The following is a 22,515-nucleotide window of genomic DNA, read 5'->3' as shown; positions in this document are numbered from 1 at the left end:
GTATGGCATAAAATGTTCAAAAAAAAACATCATTGTATTAAAGGCACAAAAATTCATAAAAACATCATAGTTATGGATAAGGCATTAAACGGCATAGCATATTAAGCATAAAATGACAAAAAACGTCAAAGTATAGTATGGCATAAAATGTCAAAAACGTCATAGTATAGTATGGCATAAAATGTCAAAAAAACACGATAGTGTAATTAAGCAATTATGTAAATAAAACATCATAAGTTGGTAAGGCATTAAACGGGCATAGCATATTAGGCATAAAAAATGAACAAAAAACGTCATAGTATAGTATGGCATAAAAATGTCAAAAAAACAACGATAGTGTTTAGGCACAAAATGTCATAAAAACAATCATAATATGGTAAGGCATTAAACGTCATAGTTTATTAAGGCATAAAAAATGACAAAAAACGTCATAGTATAGTATCGGATAAAATGTAAAAAAAGTCATAGTATAGTATGGCATAAAAATGTCAAAAAAACATCATTGTATATTAAGGCACAAAATGTCATAAAAACATCATAGTATGGTAAGGCATTAAACGGCATAGCATATTAAGGCATAAAAATGACAAAAAAACGTCAAAGTATAGTATGTGTAAAATGTCCAAAAAACGTCATAAGTATAGTATGGCATAAAAATGGTACAAAAAAACACGATAGTTGTATTAAGGCACAAAATGTCATAAAAACATCATAATAGGAAGGCAATAAACGTCAATAGTTTTATTAAGGCATAAAAATGACAAAAAAGTCATTGTATAGTATGGCATATAATGTAAAAAAAATCATGTATAGTATGCATAAAATTCAAAAAAAACATCATTGTATATTAAGGCAAAAATGTATCATAAACATCATAGTATGGTAAGGCATTAAACGCAATAGCATTTAAGGCATAAAATGACAAAAACGTCAAAGTATAGTATGGCATAAAATGTCAAAAAACGTCATAGTATAGTATGGCATAAATGTCAAAAAACGATAGTGTATTAAGGCACAAAATGCATAAAAACATCATAGTATGGTAAGGCATTAAACGCGCATAGTATTAAGGCATAAAAATGACAAAAAACGTCAAAGTATAGTATGGCATAAAATGTAAAAAAGTCATAGTATAGTAGGCATAAAATGGTCAAAAAAAAAACGGATAGTGTATGAAGGACAAATATGTTACATAAAAACATCATACTATGATTGTCTGTCATAATTTTTTCCTTATAAATTATGCACTGTTTTTCTTGACATATCTTATGCCATACAGCTAGTACTTGTACGTTTTTTGTCATTTTATGCCTTAAATAAACTATGAGTTTTAATGCCTTACCCATACTATGATGGTTTTTATGACATTTTTGTACCTTAATACACTATCGTGTTTTTTTGACATTTTATGCATACTATACTATGACGTTTTTTGAATTTTATGCATACTAATAACATTTTGCTTGCGCTCCTCCCGACTGTGGCCGTTCTCGCTAATATTTATACTTTGACGTTTTTGTCATTTTTTACTGCCTTAATATGCTTGCCGTTTTAATGCCTTACCATACTATATGGTTTTTATGACATTTTGTGCTTAATACACTAGTCGTGTTTTTTTTTTGACATTTTTTAATGCCATCACTATACTATGACGTTTTTTGACATTTTATGCATACTCTAACTTGAACGTTTTTTTTTGTCATTTTTCTGCCTTTAATAATGCTATGCGTTTTAATGCTTACCATACATGATGTTTTTTTATGAATTTTTTGCCTTAATATTTAGACATTGTATGTATTGTCTCATACTATTAATATTGCTATGAATTACTTTTTTATTTCTACATATTTATAAGCCATATACACGTCAGTACTATTGACGTTTTTTTTGTTTCAATATTTTCAATGTCTCTTAATTAAAGCCATAATCGACTATTCGACTAATTTAATGCCCTTACAGCTATATAATGATGTGTTTCATTTTATGACATTATGGCTGATAGCCTTAATCACTCTATACGACCTAGTCTTTTAAGTGCCGTTTTTTTGCACATTATTATGCCATAAGATGCTTTATTTATCATATGGACGGTTTTTTATGACATTTTTGCTCGATGACCTTAATAACACTACATGTGTTCTTTTTGGACATTTCTTTATGTTACTGAGTCCTTTATAGCCTTCACTATGCTATGCGTTTAACTGCTCTAACATACATTTGGAAAGGATCTGTTTTTAGTACGAGATCATTTTTGTGATGCCATTATTAAATACTACAATGATGTTTTTTTTGAAATTGACTTAGTTGTCATTATTACTATGATTCAATTTATCTTTGCTCGATCTTATATTACTGTACATTTTATAGTGCATATTTATATCTAATGACCTCGACGTTATTTTTCTTGCATACTATTCATGTTTATGGCTTAAGTAAACTAGTGACTTTTTCTATGTTTAATGCTACTTACATATATATGTTAGTGCACTTGTTAATATGAGTAACTTGTTGCTGCTTAATACACATATTCTGATGTTTTTTGATGTTTTCTTATTTGACATTTTATTAGGTCCATACGTTCATAATACTATATAATGACTATGACGTTTTTTTTGTCATTTCTTATTACTATGCCTTTGAATAATGCTATTGCATCGAGTATTTTAATGTGCCTATCAGTCCTTATTACTAATGTGTATCGTTTTTAATTGTTCTGCATTTAATATAAGCCTATGACGATATCTAACTAAAGCCTTACCGATAGGTTATTTTTATGGTTATCTATTGTATACATGCATTACTTGTGAACTATGACGTTTCCATTCTAGCGCGATGCATTTTTTATATGTGTCTTGCAATACTATTACTTTAAGAAACATTTGTTTCGTACTACTTATATTTTATCTGCCTGATAATTGACGTGTCTTTATTGGTCATTTATGGCCTTGAATAAGTGCCTATATATGGGCTTTAATAGACTCACTGTGTTAAAATTTGTCTCTCATGAAATTTATATCTGTCGCCATTTAAAATCTAATAGATGTTCATAATTGTATTGTACTCATAATTTTATTTTTTTGCATAACTCACAACTATCGTGTTTTTTTCTGACAATTTTATGCCATATATACTATACCATAAGTAATGCTACAGTGGAGTTTTTTCTTGACATTTTAATGCTTCGCACCTATACTTTATGCTAATAACTTATATGACGCTTTGACAATTTTTTGTTCATTTTTTATGCCTTATTAATAAATGTGCCTCATGCTACGGCGATACCAGTTGATATAGTGCCTTTAGCCTAGGCGTATATTATTAGTACATTGTGTTTTTCATGTGCCTAATTTAAATTTTGTACAGCCTATTTAATAATAGTACATGAAGTTTTTTATGATTTTTTTTTTGGACTATTACGAATTGTTGGCCATACTATATTAATGACCATACTATACTATGCTAATGGAGAGCGGTGGGTGTACGTGTTTTTGTCAATTTTTTTGAATGATTTTATGCATACTATACCTTAAAACTATGACTCTTATTGACATATTGGCCTTAATCGATGTATTACCTTTATTATACTTATTATGTTTTATGTGGGATACATTTCTGCTCTCTTTAATATATGATTGCCGTTTAATGCTACTTTACCATATAGCTTATTACGTGCGGAGAGATATGGTACATTTTACTTAGACATTGACTCATTAGTGCTGATCTAGGTTTCATATTTAACGCTTTTTTGAACATGTTTGATTTGTCCATACTTTTTTGACATTTTATGCCATAACTATCTAATGATCATGTGTTCTTTTTTTTATTTTGTCTTAATGATCATAGTGCCTGGACGTTTTTATATATGGCTCTATTGTTTGGTTATGCTGTATAAACTGCCGTTTATGAATGCCTATATCGGATAACGTATTGTAACTGGTCTTTTTTATGACTGGCCATGACTTGATTGGAACAGCTCGTAGATAACTATTAAGATGTTTTTATGAAACTTTTGTGCCTTAATACACTCAATTGATATTGTTTTTTTTTTTGACTTTATCCATACTATACAGGTTTTTTTGACATTTATCCTATGGACTAATAGTCTATGAACGTTTTTTGACATTTTCAGTATTGACTATGATCTAATATTACTTATGATGCCTTGAATCCGTATATTTCGTTCATTGTATCTTTATATTTGCTCTTCCTATACGACGATTAGTGCACTATATAATGTGACCGATGTTTTATATCGCGAATCATTTTGTGCCTTAACTAACTATCTGCAGTTCTTTTCCTTGTGGAATCTCTTATGTTTGTGCACTTGTCAACATGACTAAACATAGCCTAGCTGGAGATTTTTTCACACACGCTTTTATGTCCTTTAATCGACCTAATTTTATTATGCTTTGCTTATCGTTACGTTTTTTGGTCTATGTATGTTACTATGCCTTATTTTAAATGCTCACATAATAACTATACTAATGAAGGTTATGTACAGTGCTTTTATTTCGCTCATTTTTATGACCTTAAATATCAATATGGTATGACGTTTATAGTGCTCTTGTGATCCTTTTTTGACTGCATATATAATTCCAACTTATGAGATGTTTTTTTATGTTTTTGAACTATTGTGACAATTTCTTGTGACGCTTTTCATATTGACAATGTTATTGGCTCATTTAATTGTCATTATTTATTATGCGCATATATACTACTATTATGTTTTTTTGTGGCCATTTTATTTATGACCTGTTTATATTATGTCATATCTATTTGTAATGACGTATTATAATTGACATTATGAAGTCTCATAATAGTCCTGATATTATCTTTATTAGCAATCACTGTTACGTTTGTTGCCCTTTATAGATCTAGTATTCATGCCATGATTACTCTTATTGGCTTCATGTCTATTATGCCATCTTGACTTTTCTATTATCTATGTGCCTATCGACTTTTTACTGATTCTCATTTCGTATATTGATTCATAACTACTTATAGTGTTCATAAATGTCATTTACTGATTAAGTCTTTGCTTACCTATATTGCTATTGTTTACGTTATTGTTTATCACATTATGACTTTTCTATGTCCGTTATTTCTATAGAAGGCGCATATTAAATTGTTATGACTCATTTCTAGTACTCATGACTGTTTTCAGTTTAAAATGGACTACAATGACTTATTTACTGTTATGATTTTTCGTATTTTCTAACATCTCTTAGTGTATAGCAATGTACCAATGTACTATATTTTATAAAGGTAAAAATTTATTCCGAAGTAATAGGAAACCTTTTAATAGCCCATGTCTTAACAACATGAGATATGACATAAGATCGCCAGCACTAGTGTTTCCAAAACTTAATATCGACCTATTATCTATGTGACGTAGCTATTATAGAGGCACCAAGATAGTAGGCGAAAAGTGTAAAGGCTTGCACAGTATCTAGTGCAACACTCATTACATGGCAGGATCGACGTTCATTAAAGTGAGTTGCTATTTGCATTACATATAATATTACTTTAGCAATTTGCATATCATGTAGAAATGACATGACATCAATTGTGTTAGACTGTTAAGAGTATCGTAAAATGAAAATTAGACTTAAGATTACACTGTCGTTTATCTTCAATACCGATGTCAGAGATGATGCCGGTTAGAGCACATGTTTCTCCTAATCTTAATTCTAACAATCATCCAATATGTTTGATCCTGTGTTTTGCTACCTAAGTTTACAAGAAGCACTAATTACCAACAGGTAGTGTATTTAGAGTGAAGTAAAATAACGGAGCCAAAGTACAACAAGTGTCAGTTCAAATGTAAGAAAACACGCTCCATTCCCATCGCTGATCAGCGCAAATTATATTTTACAAGTGTTGCAGACTGAGTTTTTATTGTTAACAAGATTATCTATAATGATCTGTGCATTAGTTTATGCTCTGTGAGAAATATTTCCAGCATCGTAAACACATTTCGGTTGTCTCACGATGAAGCTACAGTTTATGGGGTTATGTTACAGAAGGTCAACAGTGCATAATAAAAAGACAAAAAACTGAAATAGATCTTGATGAGTAGATATACTCACATCCACTTCACAGCCAATGGTACAAAGCTGTAAAGTGTAACAGACCTAGAATCTAAATATGATTTTTTATTATTCTCTATCTTGTTCTTCTATCCATAACAAAATCTCTCAAGTCTGAGTTGAAAGTTTTTGCTAGTTTCTCTCAAATTCATCTTAATTTGTGAGTACATTTAGAAACAGTTGTAGTCTGGTAGATGATGAGTGAAATACATCGTCAAGATTTTAAACAGTTCAATAAAAAATGTATTAAAGAGACCAATCGTGCACACAACCAGCCACCTGATCAAACGCAAATACGTAGTACAATGATTGCTAGTAAGGCGATAGTATTCTATTGACTTATTCATAAGCATTCTTCTTACATAGGTTACAGAACGATATAGCGATAGTGTGTAGGAAAGAGTAAAGCAATTGTTCCTGCAGAAGAACGAATGACTAGCTACCAGTTATAGTCATGGAGAGTTAGAGTCTTATTTTAAAATTATAATATTAACGTTTACGGAGATACAGTTCGCATCTGGCAGTGAAATAGATGACTAAAACTATAATCGTAGATATGAGACTAGGAGATAACGAAACTATCCAGTGAACCAATGATAACAAGTGTAGCTAGCTATGTGTAAATCGTAGTGATCATGACAATAGATTGACATTTTACTACATCTGTCTAGTTACTTCTTGCAGCTTTGCACAGTTTTCTCACCTTGGGTGTCCAGTTCTTCTGCTCATACTTAAATCTGACGTACTCTGCTGCAGTCTGTATCTATACTAGAACCTTTACCTGAAGTTATTAGATTGTCGTCCTGGGCTGTACTGACTGGTTCACTTTAATATCTGTGTACGGACAAGGACGATAAAATGAACTAACAACCTCAGCTCGAGACTACGTTCCTCAGTTAACGAGTGGACTAATGACGTCATGTACACCATAGCATTAAGAATGGGATGCATGACTGAAAGGATCAGGCTTTGTAATAGCGATTTCTATGTACTGCATTCTGTCCACTAGAGGAGTTAGTGTCGAGACATCATATACTTCGATGCTGCAGGGTGGATATGTGATGTCAGTACTGTGGATCGAATAATGAATCGTGTTGGACAGTATGGGGCATGTTAATTGTAGATTAAACAGAGGCCTTAAATTGCTATAATTAAGTCCTATGAAAACCGCTAAATATAATACTATCGACATTTAGTTGGTTGGATATAATATCATGGTGTTGGCTAAGGCAACCTCATCACTCGTCGAGTCCTGGAGCAGGTGGATGAAGCTAAGCAGTATGAGTAGATATCTGCACAAACAACAGAGATGCTGGGCAGCTTTAGTCCATGTAGGCTTCGACTGCAATGGGATCCATTGTCAGTATAACGAGTCTGGCTCAGTGCATATGTCGACACAATGCAACGTGGTAATCTAACAGACTCAATCAAAGTTATCGACTAAAAGACGCGTTCTACCTTCTCATTGACTCATCTGACACTATACTAAGAGCATGCAGGAGCATCTCACCTAATAGCAGCAACGCATAGAGGCCGTGGCTGGAACCTATTCATGCATCATGCTAATATGTTTATGTAGACCGGCAGCTATGATATCACGCTGCATATTAAGGCACAATATGTCATAAAAACATCATAGTATGGTAAGGCATTAAACGGCATAGCATATTAAGGCATAAAAATGACAAAAAACGTCATAGTATAGTATGGCATAAAATGTAAAAAAACGTCATAGTATAGTATGGCATAAAATGTCAAAAAAACACGATAGTGTATTAAGGCACAAAATGTCATAAAAACATCATAGTATGGTAAGGCATTAAACGTCATAGTTTATTAAGGCATAAAAATGACAAAAAACGTCATAGTATAGTATGGCATAAAATGTAAAAAAAAGTCATAGTATAGTATGGCATAAAATGTCAAAAAAACATCATTGTATATTAAGGCACAAAATGTCATAAAAACATCATAGTATGGTAAGGCATTAAACGTCATAGCATATTAAGGCATAAAAATGACAAAAAACGTCATAGTATAGTATGGCATAAAATGTCAAAAAAAATCATAGTATATTAAGACACAAAATGTCATTAAAACATCATAGTATGGTAAGGCATTAAACGTCATAGTTTATTAAGGCATAAAAAAAAAAAAAAACGTCATAGTATAGTANATAGTGTATTAAGGCACAAAATGTAATAAAAACATCATAGTATGGTAAGGCATTAAATGTCATAGCATATTAAGGCATAAAAATGACAAAAAACGTTATAGTATAGTATGGCATAAAATGACAAAAAAGTCATAGTATAGTATGGCATGAAATGTCAAAAAAACATCATTGTATATTAAGGCACAAAATGTCATAAAAACATCATTGTATGGTAAGGCATTAAACGCCATAGCACATTAAGGCATAAAAATGACAAAAAACGTCATAGTATAGTATGGCATAAAATGACAAAAAAGTCATAGTATAGTATGGCATAAAATGTCAAAAAAAATCATAGTATATTAAGGCACAAAGTGTCATTAAAACATCATAGTATAGTAAGGCATTAAAGGCCATAGTATATTAAGGCATAAAAATGACAAAAAACGTCATAGTATAGTATGGCATAAAATGTCAAAAAAAATCATAGTATATTAAGACACAAAATGTCATTAAAACATCATAGTATGGTAAGGCATTAAACATCATAATATATTAAGGCATAAAAATGACCAAAAATGTCATAGTATAGTATCGCATAAAATATCAAAAAACATCACAGTATAGTATGGCATAAAATGTCAAAAAAACATCATAGTGTTTTAAGGCACAAAATATCACAGAAACATCATAGTATGGTAAGGCATTAAACGTCTCAAATTGTCATGGCATAAAAAGGCAAAAAAAGGTATAATATAATTAGGCAAAAAAATGTCAAAAAACGTCATAGTATAGTATGGCATAAAATGTCAAATAAAACATAGTGTAATAAGGCGCAAAATGTCATTAAAACATCATAGTATGGTAAGGCATTAAACATCATAGTATATTAAGGCATAAAAATAACAAAAAAGGTCATAGTATAGTATGGCACAAAATGTCAAAAAAAATCATAGTATGGTAAGGCATTAAACGTCAAAGTATAGTATGGCATAAAATGTCAAAAAACGTCATAGTATAGTATGGCATAAAATGTCATAGTATAGTAAGGCATTAAAAGTCACAGTATAGTAGGTCATAAATAGTCATAAAAACATTATAGTATAGTTTGGCATAAAAAGTCATAAAAACATCATAGTATGGTAAGGCATCAAACGTCATATCATATTAAGGCATAAAAATGACAAAAAACGTCATAGTATAGTATGGCATAAAATGTCATAGTATAGTAAGGCATAAAAAGTCATAAAAACATCATAGTATAGTAAGGCATAAAAAGTCATAAAAACATCATAGTATAGTAAGGCATAAAAAGTCATAAAAACATCATAGTATAGTAAGGCATAAAAAGTCATAAAAACATCATAGTATAGTAAGGCATAAAAAGTCATAAAAACATCATAGTATAGTAAGGCATAAAAAGTCATAAAAACGTCATAGTATAGTAAGGCAGAAAAAGTCATAGTATGGTAAGGCATAAAAAGTTATAGTATGGTAAGTCGTAAAAAGTCATAAAAACGACATAGTATAGTATGGCATAAAAAGTCATAAAACATCATAGTATAGTATGGCATAAAAAGTCATAAAAACGTCATAGCATACTAAGGCATAAAAAGTCATAGTATGGTAAGGCATAAAAAGTCATAAAAATGTCATTATATAGTATGGCATAAAAAGTCATAGTATGGTAAGTCATAAAAAGTCATGAAAACGTCATAGTATAGTAAGGCATAAAAACTCCTAAAAACAAAATAGTATAGTGAGGCATAAAAAGTCATCAAAATGACAGTACAGTAAGGCATAAAGAGTCATAAAAACTTCATAGTATAGTAAGGCATAAAAAGTCATAGTATAGTAAGGCATAAAAAGTCATAAAAACGTCATAGTATAGTAAGGCATAAAAAGTCATAAAAACGTCATAGTATAGTAAGGCATAAAAAGTCATAAAAACGTCATAGTATAGTAAGGCATAAAAAGTCATAAAAACGTCATAGTATAGTAAGGCATAAAAAGTCATAAAAACGTCATAGTATAGTAAGGCATAAAAAGTCATAAAAACGTCATAGTATAGTAAGGCATAAAAAGTCATAAAAACGTCATAGTATAGTAAGGCATAAAAAGTCATAAAAACGTCATAGTATAGTAAGGCAGAAAAAGTCATGAAAACATCATAGTATAGCAAGGCATAAAAAAGTTATAAAAATGTCATTTTATAGTAAGGCATAAAAAGTCATAAAAACGTCATAGTATAGTAAGGCATAAAAAGTCATAAAAACATCATAGTATAGTAAGGCATAAAAAGTAATAGTATAGTAAGGCATAAAAAGTCACAAAAAAGTCATAGTATAGTAAGGCATAAAAAGTCATAAAAACGTCATAGTATAGTAAGGCAGAAAAAGTCATAGTATGGTAAGGCATAAAAAGTCATGAGAACGTCATAGTATAGCAAGGCATGTACGTGATAAAAACGACATTGTATAGTAAGGTATAAAAAGCCCTAAAAACGACATAGTATGGTAAAACATAAAAAGTCATAAAAATGTCATTGTATAGTATGTCTTAAAAACAACATAGTATAGTAAGGCATAAAAAATCATAAAAGCATTATAGTATAGTAAGTCATGAAAAGTCATAAAAACGACATAGTATATTAGGGCATAAAAAGTCATAAAAACTACATAGTATACTAAGGCATAAAATGTCTTAGTATAGCACATTATAAATATATCAAAGACATCATAGTATAGTAAGTCATAAAAATGTCAAAAAATGTTATATCATAGTAAGGCATAAAAACATTAAAAAACATGATAGTATAATAAGGCATAAAAACTTTTTAAAACTTCACATTATAGTAAGGTATAAAATGGTCAAAAAATGTATTTTAAGGCATAAAAATTTCATAGTATAATAACGAATAATAATGTCAGAAAACATGACAGTATAGTGAGGCCTAAAAATGGCATTAAAATGTCAAACACTGTCAAAGTTGTAGTAAGGCATAATAATGTCAAAAAGTCATAGTATATTACGGCATATAAGCATCAAAAAACATCATATAATGGCAAGGCATAAAACATCATAGTATAATAAGCAACAAAAGCGTCAAAAAACGTTATAGTATGATTTGTCATCAAAATGTCAAAAAACGTCACATTATGGTAAGGCATAAAATGTCGTAATATAGTAAGGCATAAAAACGTCTAAAAAAGTAATTGTATTGTAAGGCACAAAAATATGAACAAATGTTATAGTATAGTCAGGCATAAAAATGTCAAACAACATTTTAGTATAGTTAGGCATAAAAACAGCTAAAAACATCATAGTATAGTAAGTCATAAAAATTTCAAAAACGTTATAGTATAGTAAGGCAAAAAACTTCTTAGTATAATAAGGCCTAAAAATGACAAAAAAGTCATAGTATAGTAAGGCTTAAAAACATCAAAAAATGTAATTTTATGGAAAGGCAAAAAAACGTCAAAAAACCTTATATTATAGTAAGGCATAAAATTTTTTAAATAACGTCATAGTATAGTAAAGTATAAAAAAGTAAAAAAAAAACGTCATAGTATAGTAAGGGACATGTCCCACTCGTCCATATACACACTAGCAACCACATTAGCAATTATCAATATCATCCTACCAACCACCAACCAAACGTCATAGTATAGTATGGCATAAAATGTCAAAAAAAATCATAGTATATTAAGACACAAAATGTCATTAAAACATCATAGTATAGTAAGGCATTAAACGTCAAAGCATATTAAGGCATAAAAATGTCAAAAAACGTCATAGTATAGTAAGGCATAAAATGTCAAAAAATCATCATAGTGTATTAAGGCACAAAATATCACAGAAACATCATAGTATAGTAAGGCATTAAACGTCACAGTTTATTAAGGCATAAAAATGATAAAAAAACGTCATAGTATAGTATGGCATAAAATGTCAAAAAAACATCATAGTGTACAAAATGTCATAAAAACATTATAGTATGGTAAGGCATTAAACGTCATAGTATATTAAGGCATAAAAATGACAAAAAATGTCAAAGTATAGTATGGCATAAAATGTCAAAAAAACATCATAATGTATTAAGGCAAAAAATATCACAGAAACATCATAGTATGGTAAGGCATTAAACATCCTTAGTATAGTTCTTAGTATAATAAGGCCTAAAAATGACAAAAAAGTCATAGTATAGTAAGGCTTAAAAACATCAAAAAATGTAATTTTATGGAAAGGCAAAAAAACGTCAAAAAACCTTATATTATAGTAAGGCATAAAATTTTTTAAATAACGTCATAGTATAGTAAAGTATAGAAAAGTAAAAAAAAAACGTCATAGTATAGTAAGGGACATGTCCCACTCGTCCATATACACACTAGCAACCACATTAGCAATTATCAATATCATCCTACCAACCACCTGGTAATTCCCTACCAACAACTCAAGTGAACACTCAGTCCAAGATATTTTTGCCTAGTATACATAATTTCTTAATTCTTGAGAAAATGTAGCCTGTTTTACCTGCTAGTGTTACATTTTGTTGTTTGTTTTTGTCAGAGACAACTGGCCCAACTCCTTCACCAGTGGCTCCCATCAGTCCTCTGCCAACAGAAGTAAGAAGCGTTATCCTTAAAGGTAAGAGTTTTCAGGCATGAGTCCACTGACTATATCCCAGATAGCACAATCAGATTTAAACATTTGAATGTCAGCAGGCATAAATATTGAATCTATGATGACACGTAACATTGAAACCAAATTGAAAGCGCTTGTTATGTTAACTGACAAAATGATTAAATGTGCCTTGAAATGGACATATATATATTTAATTTCACTAGTTTGAGCACAACCAGCAAAGGTGATAGTAGTTTTATAGTACAGTTAACAACAGTTGGATTTTATGCTGCTAACCTAGCAGTTCACAATTGTTCACAACAAATTTCTCAGTGTTAAATAGGTTATGCTAAACCTAACGTTACTTGGTTTTGGTTTATGTGGAATTTGCTGGTGCCTGTTAAAATGAGACCTCATTTCACACTATCAAAAATGCTAATGGATAACATTAGCCTAATTCTAGCTGGAGCTTTTTAGCTGCAAGTACCACATTAGCTACAATAATTAATTTAGCTAACCATTTACAACAGACAAACTGTACAGACAACAAGATAATGGCACGGGTTCATATTTAAACCATTGCTTGTACTATTTCTGAGTTAACTTTAGCTACATACTAGTACATTGCTAAAGAACTTCAAAATGCCACATAGCCCTGTCCAGTGTTGATTTAGTGGTTCTTTTTTCAATATATAAATTATAGCTGCTGTAGAAATGTAATTTAAAGTTGAATTCACAGTCAGTTTTTTGAATGAACAGATGTCTACTTTTACCTTGTGTTTGTGTTTGAAATACCTCTACACCTCTCCACATAGGTGAAAATCATACTGAGAAAGTTGAAATGTTGAACCCTGTCGAACTAACACTTGAGTGTACCTGGACTGGTAATATGAACAAACTACCGAACATAAGTGGTTACTGGAGAAAAGATGTTGATGAAATTGAGAACAGCCGGCTCACAGTGCAGTTGGAAAATGAGCAGTATAATCTCAAACGAGTGTAAGTGCTTCATGTGTTCATTATCTTATCCAATTAGTTTCAGAAACTGCATCTTTCTCTTAATTTCTGTCGGTCCCAATCCACTGTGCTATGTTGTCTGATAATTCAAATACATGCATGCGTACATCCTGATTTACAAAAACATTTAATAATAGCATTGTATTTTGTTTAAAATTACTATATTTTAACAAAAATAGAGATTGTTATTTTCAAGTTATAAATAATCTGAACACATTTAATTGTAGAACAATCAAGTTTTTTGACAGAAGAAGCATGCACTTCATCCAGACTATTAATTATTATGTATCATTAATCCTAATTAAATATAACATGTTTTTGTATAAAACCTCTCATCTATTTTTGCTTTACAGGTTCAGGATTGACAGAGAAGAAAACCTCGGAAATTACTCATGCATATTTGGAGATAAAGCAAAAATAGATTTTGTTTTGGAAGGTACATATCACATCCTTTCATATGAGTTGCATTTGTGACTACCTTAATCATATTTCACATTCTCAGTCAGTATTTGTCTTGCTATCAGCCCACAACTCCTTGCTGCTTATTCATAGTGAATTTCAATATTTACACTCACATAAAGGGTGCAGGATGTAGGCTACACAGTGCCATTTTCTCACCATTATCTCTCGCACTTTTCCCAATTTTCCACCAGCTCCACAGATCAGTGATGTGCGAGATAAGCCAATAGTCAGCTATGTGGGGGATTATGCAGTGATGCCATGTAAAATGGACGACAACAAACCAAAGCCCAACTCATGGAACTGGTACAAACTAAATGGGACAGATAAAGTGAGTGAGCTGCTTGTTGACAGGTTGTCTTTGATGTGGTTTTAAGTGAGATGTATGTTATTTGTTATTTTAAAATTAGCACCCTTGCAACATTTGTTTTACCTAGTTTTTAACTGGTCAGTGTTGGTAAGACACAACTTTTTTATTCATAATTTTTCCATTTGAAACGATCCTGGAAAATTTACTAAATTTAAATCCAGATTACATCAACAGAATTTTTACTACTTTCATAAAATGCATTTATTGGTAAATTTGAAAACTGTATTTTTCTTTAATCATAACCCTGAGATGATGCTCATTGCCTGTTACAAAAGATACCACGACCACCAAAAAAGTGTGGCATTGAAACACAGACATGACCTGACCCACTGGAGTGATAGGATGGCAAGCAATAAGCTGCAGGATGCTTTTATCCTATAGGAGCAGATTTTCGTTGCTGTGGAGCCTCACCGGTATGAAATCAAAAATGAAGAGGGGAAGACCAAGTTGGTGGTGCACAACCTGACAGAGGCTGACTCTGGCTTGTATCACTGTGAGGCGGTGTACGCCATTAGCAAAACAATGAGCAAGGTGGAGCTGAGGGTAAGTTGTGGAAAGTAACTTCAATTTCATTTTGTGGTCTTAATCATGGTCGTAATCTACAGTTTTGCTAAGTGCCTTATGAATAAACTTACTTACTTAGCATTATTATTATTATACTTTAAATAAAAAAAGTTCTGTACTTCTCTTTTGAATGCAGGACTTTTACATGTAATGGAGTATTTTTCCATTGTTGTGTTTGCACTGTCACTTAAGAAAAAAAATGTGAATACTTCTTCCACCATTGCTGAAGGTCATCACCTTCTGGGAGCCTCTGAAGCCCTTCATAGCCATCCTGGTCGAAGTGATGATCCTGGTTGCCGCCATCCTGCTCTATGAGAGAAGTCAGTCCAAGAAAATCTGCACAGCAGGTAGTCAGACAACATATTGATGCGCTTGTTCATGTCAGCATCGAGTGTATTGTATAGTATGTTGTATTTTAACTTATCTTCCTTATTCTCAGAAAATGGGACAAATGCTGATCAAATGAACACACAGTGAGTACAAAGTGCAAATTTCTCTTCAGATTGTTTGGTACTACTTTCTCATGAGGCACCATTTATAGAGGTTTATAAGTAATGTAATTAATGGAGTAATAAATAGATTAGTATAAGCCATTAATAAGAACAACTTTTTGGTTGGCAGATTGGGGGAAATCATTCTGCAGCATGACACTTTGCTTTTCTTTTTAGCTCTTTATAGACTGTTTGACTACATCTGGACCTAAATCCAGTTATAAACAGCTTATTAATATTTACAACTGGAGACTTATGATGTATTAACATTTATAATTTTCGGACCCCAGGAAGACTAGCGACCACTGTGTAGAAGCTAATGGGGATCCAAATAAAGGAATAAAAATAAAGAAATAATTGCAGGTGGCTGGCATTTATAACTGTAAATCTGATAGCTTATTATAAAGTAAAAAACCCTTCATACTTATTAATGGTTTACCAACATTTATAACACAGCATTATTATTGAATAGAAACTCACAGCCATGTAATTGCAAAACATTCATGCAAGAGAGCCGTTATGCAAAGATCAGACTGGGAACTTAAAAATGTAAGAAAGACAATTCTTAGCATTTACTGTTCTAGCAGCACTTCTGACAGTAAATGAAAAGTTATGATTATAAATGATATACACAAATTATAAGTGATTTATAAAACATTAATAAAGGACTTATTAACATTAAAGCCACTAATTTTCAGTTTATAAACCCTTTATTAATGGTGCCCCATCAGTGAAAGGTGATATATCTTAAACTTTGATGCACATGTTTGTGGTTTTTCATGATGAATTTTGACGCCTTCATCAGGATGCAGGGAGAAAATAATGGATCAGAGGGAAGTTCTTCAATGAGACAGCGCAAAGTCTAAAGACTATAAAGGCTGCAATCCAGCAGATTCAAGCTTCTTTAAAACTGTTTTGTTTATTTTCTCCAAACAAAATGCAATAACCACAACTTTACAATCACTTTATTCTATTTTGCTAGAAGAAATGGTTTTTGCTTTTAATCATCAGTGTGGTCACGATTTGTGAGAAAACAAATTGTTTACCCACCTTGGTTTTGGGTGTTGAGCCCTGTATGCCTTCACTTCCTGTGGAAAAACCAAACTTATGCTGTTGACTAGACTCACTTTGCCTTTGTCACTTCTTTGTCAGTGCGGAAGTTGATTATCTTCATTTTGACAGCAACCTCAGCTCCTTTTTGCTGTTATTTATGAAGTATTGTTTATGAGCAGTGCCTTACACTCTCAAAAAGCAATTAACTAACCATTCATACTGTGCTTGCAATGACTTCTTGTCACTTTTTGGAATTTGTCCTTACAGTAATGTGTGCCTAACACTGTGTCTACATACAGTGAATTACCTTAATAATCAAGATATATCCTCATGTATGCAGATGTTTGTGTATATTTTTCATGTTAATCTAACCACTGTATATGTCAACAAGCAGATTAAACTACACAAATCACTGTTATTGTGTTTGTTTCATTAACTGCCCACAAAAGATATTAACTTGCATTTTACACATTTTGTGAAAGCATTTGTGTTAGTTGTAATATGGATACCCATGTGGAGACAGACTGATTTTACACTTCAAAGTCTGTTGGGGTGAACCACTGCATTGGTGAAAGGTTGTATAAAGCCTTTTGTGTTAAGTGAAGACTACAAGTTTGAAATTGAAATGATAGATAGAATAAAAATCTGGAGTGAGAAAGAATTTGACTGAATTGTAGGTGTTTTAGTTGCATTATAGTTTGCAAGTACTAAAATTCCAGTGATGAATTATGCTTTTGAATGCAGTTAAGTAAGAAAAATAGTTGGTTCAAGTGTATCGGATTGATGACACTCCATCAGCAAGTTAAGGGGTTGATTCTTGTAAGTTTTAGTACCTGAAAGGAGAGTAAAATTTAATTCTGTGCAGATGTGCAGAAATGCACACAATACATCAATACATGTTAGGATCTTGTGAATTAAACTGCCTTGGCAATTTGCATAGGCCAAACCTTTTGTGCAAGAGCGGCCTCTGCTGGCCTGGCCCTTTTTTCTTTTATAAAACTGAAATTCAAGTCAAATTCTGAGTAGAAGTCACACAACACTGTATCTTTGCAAAACAGATAAACTTTTATTCCACTCGTTACAAGGGAATAGTTTTGTGCCAAAATGTGAATACACATCACAGTTAAGGTGAAAATACTGTATTTACAGTATTGTTTGTTGAAAAAATGTATGATATGTACACATGACAATATCAACATTATGAACATTATATGTTTACATGGAAAGATGATGGCAAACAAAATATATAGACATAAAGATAGATTTCTATATTTATCCCATAATTTCTTGGGGGATAAGTGACACAAAAGTGTGACCTGCTATAGCACACTTTGCCCTGAGATTTAAACAATTCTTTTGTGCTATCTGATCTTTTACATATTTACTTTTGGGTACAGTGACTATTTCATCAGAGTATTAAATCAAGTCGCCATAAAAGCACAAAAAGCAAAAAGCTGCTGTCTTGGTTTTAGAGCAGGCTGTTTAATCAGTTTCTTATCCATACTTTAAGCATTCACATCATTTTGGAAAGACTGTAGATATACAGCACACCTCTGACTTTAAAACACTGCTTTAATCTTTCAGGTAAATTCTATGGGACCCCAGCATTAAGCAGTGGGTTGTGGGTCCCGCGTCATCAAAAAGAAAATAAGGACAAAGAAGAAAGAAAATAGGAAGAAACATATAATCCAATTTCAGGACAGAACTGAGAACAAGTTGTTGCTTTGGACCATTGAGTCTTTACAAAAGTTCTCCCCACTTCTGCTACATGTAAAAACACACCTTTTGTGTCTATGTCTTTACCTCAATGCTGCTCAGTTCAGTATTCGTGTAACTACACAGCACTCAGAGAACACATACTGTACCTCCCTAAGGCCGAACAGTCTTCTAAACCAGTGATTTGATGAAAGAAGACATATTTTAATCAGCATTTGGGGTAGATAATATCTGCCATCATTTTTGGCAAATATCAAAATCCTGTGTGTGAGAAAGGAGAGAAAGCAAATCACACTGAATACTGAGTTGTTTGTATTTAAGTTTAGCATGTTGTTGGGCCACATATCAGCAAAATGCTATCAAATTTGTATGATATGTCAGTTTATGTCAAACAGGCCACAACTACAAGACTTTGGCAGCCAGTTATAGGAAAACAGTACAACACATGCAGCTCATCCAAATATGTAATGAACCAGATTTTGCAAAGACAAAATAAATCGGTAAAAGTGTTGAGAGGCACTAATACATGTTCGGAAAAAAGAACCCAAGGGGGGAAATGGCACCCACTTCTCATTATTCAGGAGACATGAGCCAAAACAAAGTGCTTCATAAATGGCCACATGGTGGCACCATTTGGATTTGGATCTACGTCTGAATTTACACTAAATATCATAACTGCCTATAAAGTGGCTTTTGAGATATCCTGCTAACAAACAAACAAACAAACAAACAAACAAACAAACAAACAAACAAACAAACAAACAGACATGCAAATAAACTGAACTCAAACACAACCTCCATGGTGGAGGTAACAACACCACTTAGGGAAATGATACACACAGTCCAAGTTGAACAATCATCATGCATGGGAATAAAATCTATTTTGGGTCTTAAGTGGTTTAGTGGCTTGGACAATGTGCTGTAAACTCATGGCACTGTAGCTGTAAACCTGGTGCCATCTCTGCAGCTTTCATCATCTCTGTTCCAACAATGCATTCATTACCACAATAAAAAGCAAAGCTCACAAGATAAAGTTTCTTTAAAATGTTGTAAACTCCAGCTACCAGCTCAAGTCCATGATTCAGTGCAATAATCAAGACTGTCCATAACCTCAACACAGACACAATGTGATGGTCCCGGCTTATGGTTGCGACCGGGTTTGTGATTGTGCCATGTCTGTGTGAGGCTGGGGTGTTATTGGATACACAGGAACAGTATGTTCTGTGTAAGCAGGGGGAAGATCATCAGGTTTGAATCCCAGCTGTAAAACACAGAAAGAAATACAAAGTTCAAATTTAACTACCAGGAAATACACACCGAGGTAGATGTTATGCATAATTTTTTTAGTGAATGTGGGATGTTGGGGAAGGCAAAATCGAAATGAGACACCATCTGATGCACCCTGATTTGACTAGTAAAGTTTTCAGTTCTTATGTGTCATTGTTTTAGAATCACCTCATCATAGGAAGGTGGGGGCCCAGAGACGACAGCTGTGCTGTATCTTGGAGGAGTTGTGTGGAGCTCCTGGCTTTGTTGAGGCCCCCTCACGTCTTCACTGTCCTGCTGCGACATGCTTCTAGGGAAGGGGATAAAAAATATAGGAGGCCGGCGCCCGCCCTGCTCACTGCGTCTCAACACCTCCCTCTCTAACTCCTCCTCCCTCAGGCGACTGCATGCCCTGCAGAAGGTGGTGCAGAACATGATGGAGAGACCGAAGCCCAGGATGCCCAGGAAGATCCTTGGAGAGGAGGAGGAGGAAGATGGGGATGGGTGAGATGGGAAGGAAGTGCAAAGGAAGACAGTGTGTGAATGAAGGAATTGTCAATGGGAAGGTAGAAGAGTGAGAAGAGAGAGAGGGAGGGACAGGGAAGTGGTCTTAAAAGACATTATTTCTCATGAAATATTAATGTCTTTCAAGTTTTAATACTTTTAAATGTCGTAGGGTCCTGGAGATCCTGGGCCCTTTTTAAAGCTCAAAAAACATTTTATTGTTTAATTGATACTTTATTGATTTTTTCTTTCAGGTGTTTATAAGAGTTACATCACTATTTAAGATTAATATACTGTACATTTCCTTGTCTCTGAATGAGACAAGGAATTTCTTTGTCTTTGGCAAAGAAAAAGATTTTATTATATTTGTAATGTAAATATAAACATGAAATATGTCCTTATTTGGTGTAAATACAATGTTTTATGGTCATTTCCACATTTGGACACCTTTATTATTTGTGCAAGCACAGTGAGTAATAAAGGTTTTAATAAGGTCAGAGGAAAAAAAGATTTGAAGGAAAAGAAAAAGGTTGATTTTTTTTTTTTTTAATTATTATTATTAATCTCATACAGTGCATACAGCTGTTGGGTTTGCAGGATGTAGAAGTAAAGCCTACGTCAACAAAACAAAAGGGTTAAATTAATTACCAAAGAAACTTAAAGGTGAAAGGGAATGTGTCTTACTCTAGAATGGGAATGTAATGAAAGGACATCATCATAGTGGTGATGGACCAGAATGGAAGTGGAGTCAGAAATCACAGTATGAACCTGAGGGGGAAAGAGACAAAACTCTGCATATTAATTTTGCCACCGTTTCATGCTTTTTCTTATCTAAAAACATTTACCTCTCTATAGCTGCTTAACTTTATAGACTTTAAACATGCTTGGCTTGTAGGACTACGTTAAGGTAGGTTTTGATGCCTTTTCCCTGATAACACCATCTAACCACATTTCTTTTTCTTTTCTGTGGTAACCAAGAATACTTTTAACTCAACACTGATAACTGTTTTGTCCGAGATACCATGATCCACTGAAAACTGTTTTATTGCCCTTCTCTGTGTTGGTGGAGTAATAATAGACTTATAAAAGTACATTGCTTACCAGAAGACAATTTGTCCTCCAGTAACGTCATACGTTTTACAGCCATTCAGGCCGCCTGCGCTGATTGGTGTTATTACGCAAAGATCTGACAAGTACATTTGTTCCAGCGCGCTTGTAAACCTGGCTGGTGATCAACGGGAATGTTGAGGTAACAGTGTATGAAGAGGTCAGAGGCATCAACATCAAAGCCTGACACAGCGCAGCATGTGGTCTAAACTTAATTTAGTACAAGACTCTCTTCAGGATTTTCAAAGAATAAAAAGACAAAATTTCAAGTTGCAAATAAATCCCCACAGTTTGAAAACCACACTGACCTGACAGCTGTAGCTCAAAGAGATGAGATGTGTATTTTCTCACACGTTAAAATGTCTGAAGCTTATATACTCACTTTTTAAACTGCTGGAACACAGTGATGAAATGTATCATCACACGATCTCATCAAAATCTAAATAGGCGTTTTCTGGATCATCACACTTGACTGAACTGCAGCAACAACCCAGTATAAACAGCATTATATCCACATTATATACCACCATAACTGTTAACACTAAGATATTAGAAACTGTTCAACTGAAAATTTAAATTTTTTGTGTCTTACGTTAAAATTAACATAGATTTAAAGCACCCCAGTGGCTCACCTGGCAGTGTGCATGCCATCTGGGCTCAGACCTTACCGCAGTGGTCTGGATTCAAATCCACCCCAGGCCCTTTGCTGCATGTCATACCCTCTGTTTCTCTCCGCCAACTTTCCTGGCTCTCTCACTGTCCCGATCGCATTAATTGCAAAAATGCTCCAAAAAGTTAAGTAAAATTAACACAGTTTTAAGATGCAATATGTAGATATATGTGTAAATGCACCCATCATTTCCTTTGTGCTTTATTTTCTTGAACATTTATAAGTTTATAACTTGTTATCCAGTGAAAACCATGTACAGTATCTCTCTGATTTTTGAATTTTTCAGATAAATTAAAAAGATGTGCCAGTCTCTCCAGATACACAGACCACGTGAAAAATGCACCGTCAAATGAAGAGAGCGCTTCTAAGGTCATTAAAAAGCTGTAGTTTTCTAGATGCATTGTTTTCACAGGACAGCAACAAAATTTTGC

The 22,515-nt window shown here is 32.8% G+C and overlaps 1 protein-coding gene across 1 annotated transcript in view; it reads left to right on the top strand.

The window, feature by feature from the left end:
- The window catches only part of emb (embigin), a 22,173-nt gene extending 4,934 nt beyond the window's left edge, over positions 1-17,239 (top strand). Inside the window, exons 2-9 of the mRNA XM_022766963.1 lie at positions 12,814-12,891; positions 13,683-13,866; positions 14,238-14,320; positions 14,538-14,674; positions 15,095-15,256; positions 15,507-15,624; positions 15,717-15,750; positions 16,574-17,239. Of these exons, the coding sequence (XP_022622684.1) occupies positions 12,814-12,891; positions 13,683-13,866; positions 14,238-14,320; positions 14,538-14,674; positions 15,095-15,256; positions 15,507-15,624; positions 15,717-15,750; positions 16,574-16,634 (857 nt within the window). The 3' untranslated portion in view covers positions 16,635-17,239. The remainder of the gene's footprint in view (positions 1-12,813; positions 12,892-13,682; positions 13,867-14,237; positions 14,321-14,537; positions 14,675-15,094; positions 15,257-15,506; positions 15,625-15,716; positions 15,751-16,573) is intronic.
- The last annotated feature ends 5,276 nt before the right edge of the window (positions 17,240-22,515 follow it).

This window comes from Seriola dumerili, unplaced genomic scaffold, assembly GCF_002260705.1.
Source record: "Seriola dumerili isolate Sdu_G_001 unplaced genomic scaffold, Sdu_1.0 BDQW01001090.1, whole genome shotgun sequence".
NCBI lineage: Eukaryota > Metazoa > Chordata > Actinopteri > Carangiformes > Carangidae > Seriola > Seriola dumerili.
The sequence above is the reverse complement of the archived record's forward strand: the minus strand, read 5'-3'. Positions and strand labels throughout refer to the sequence as shown.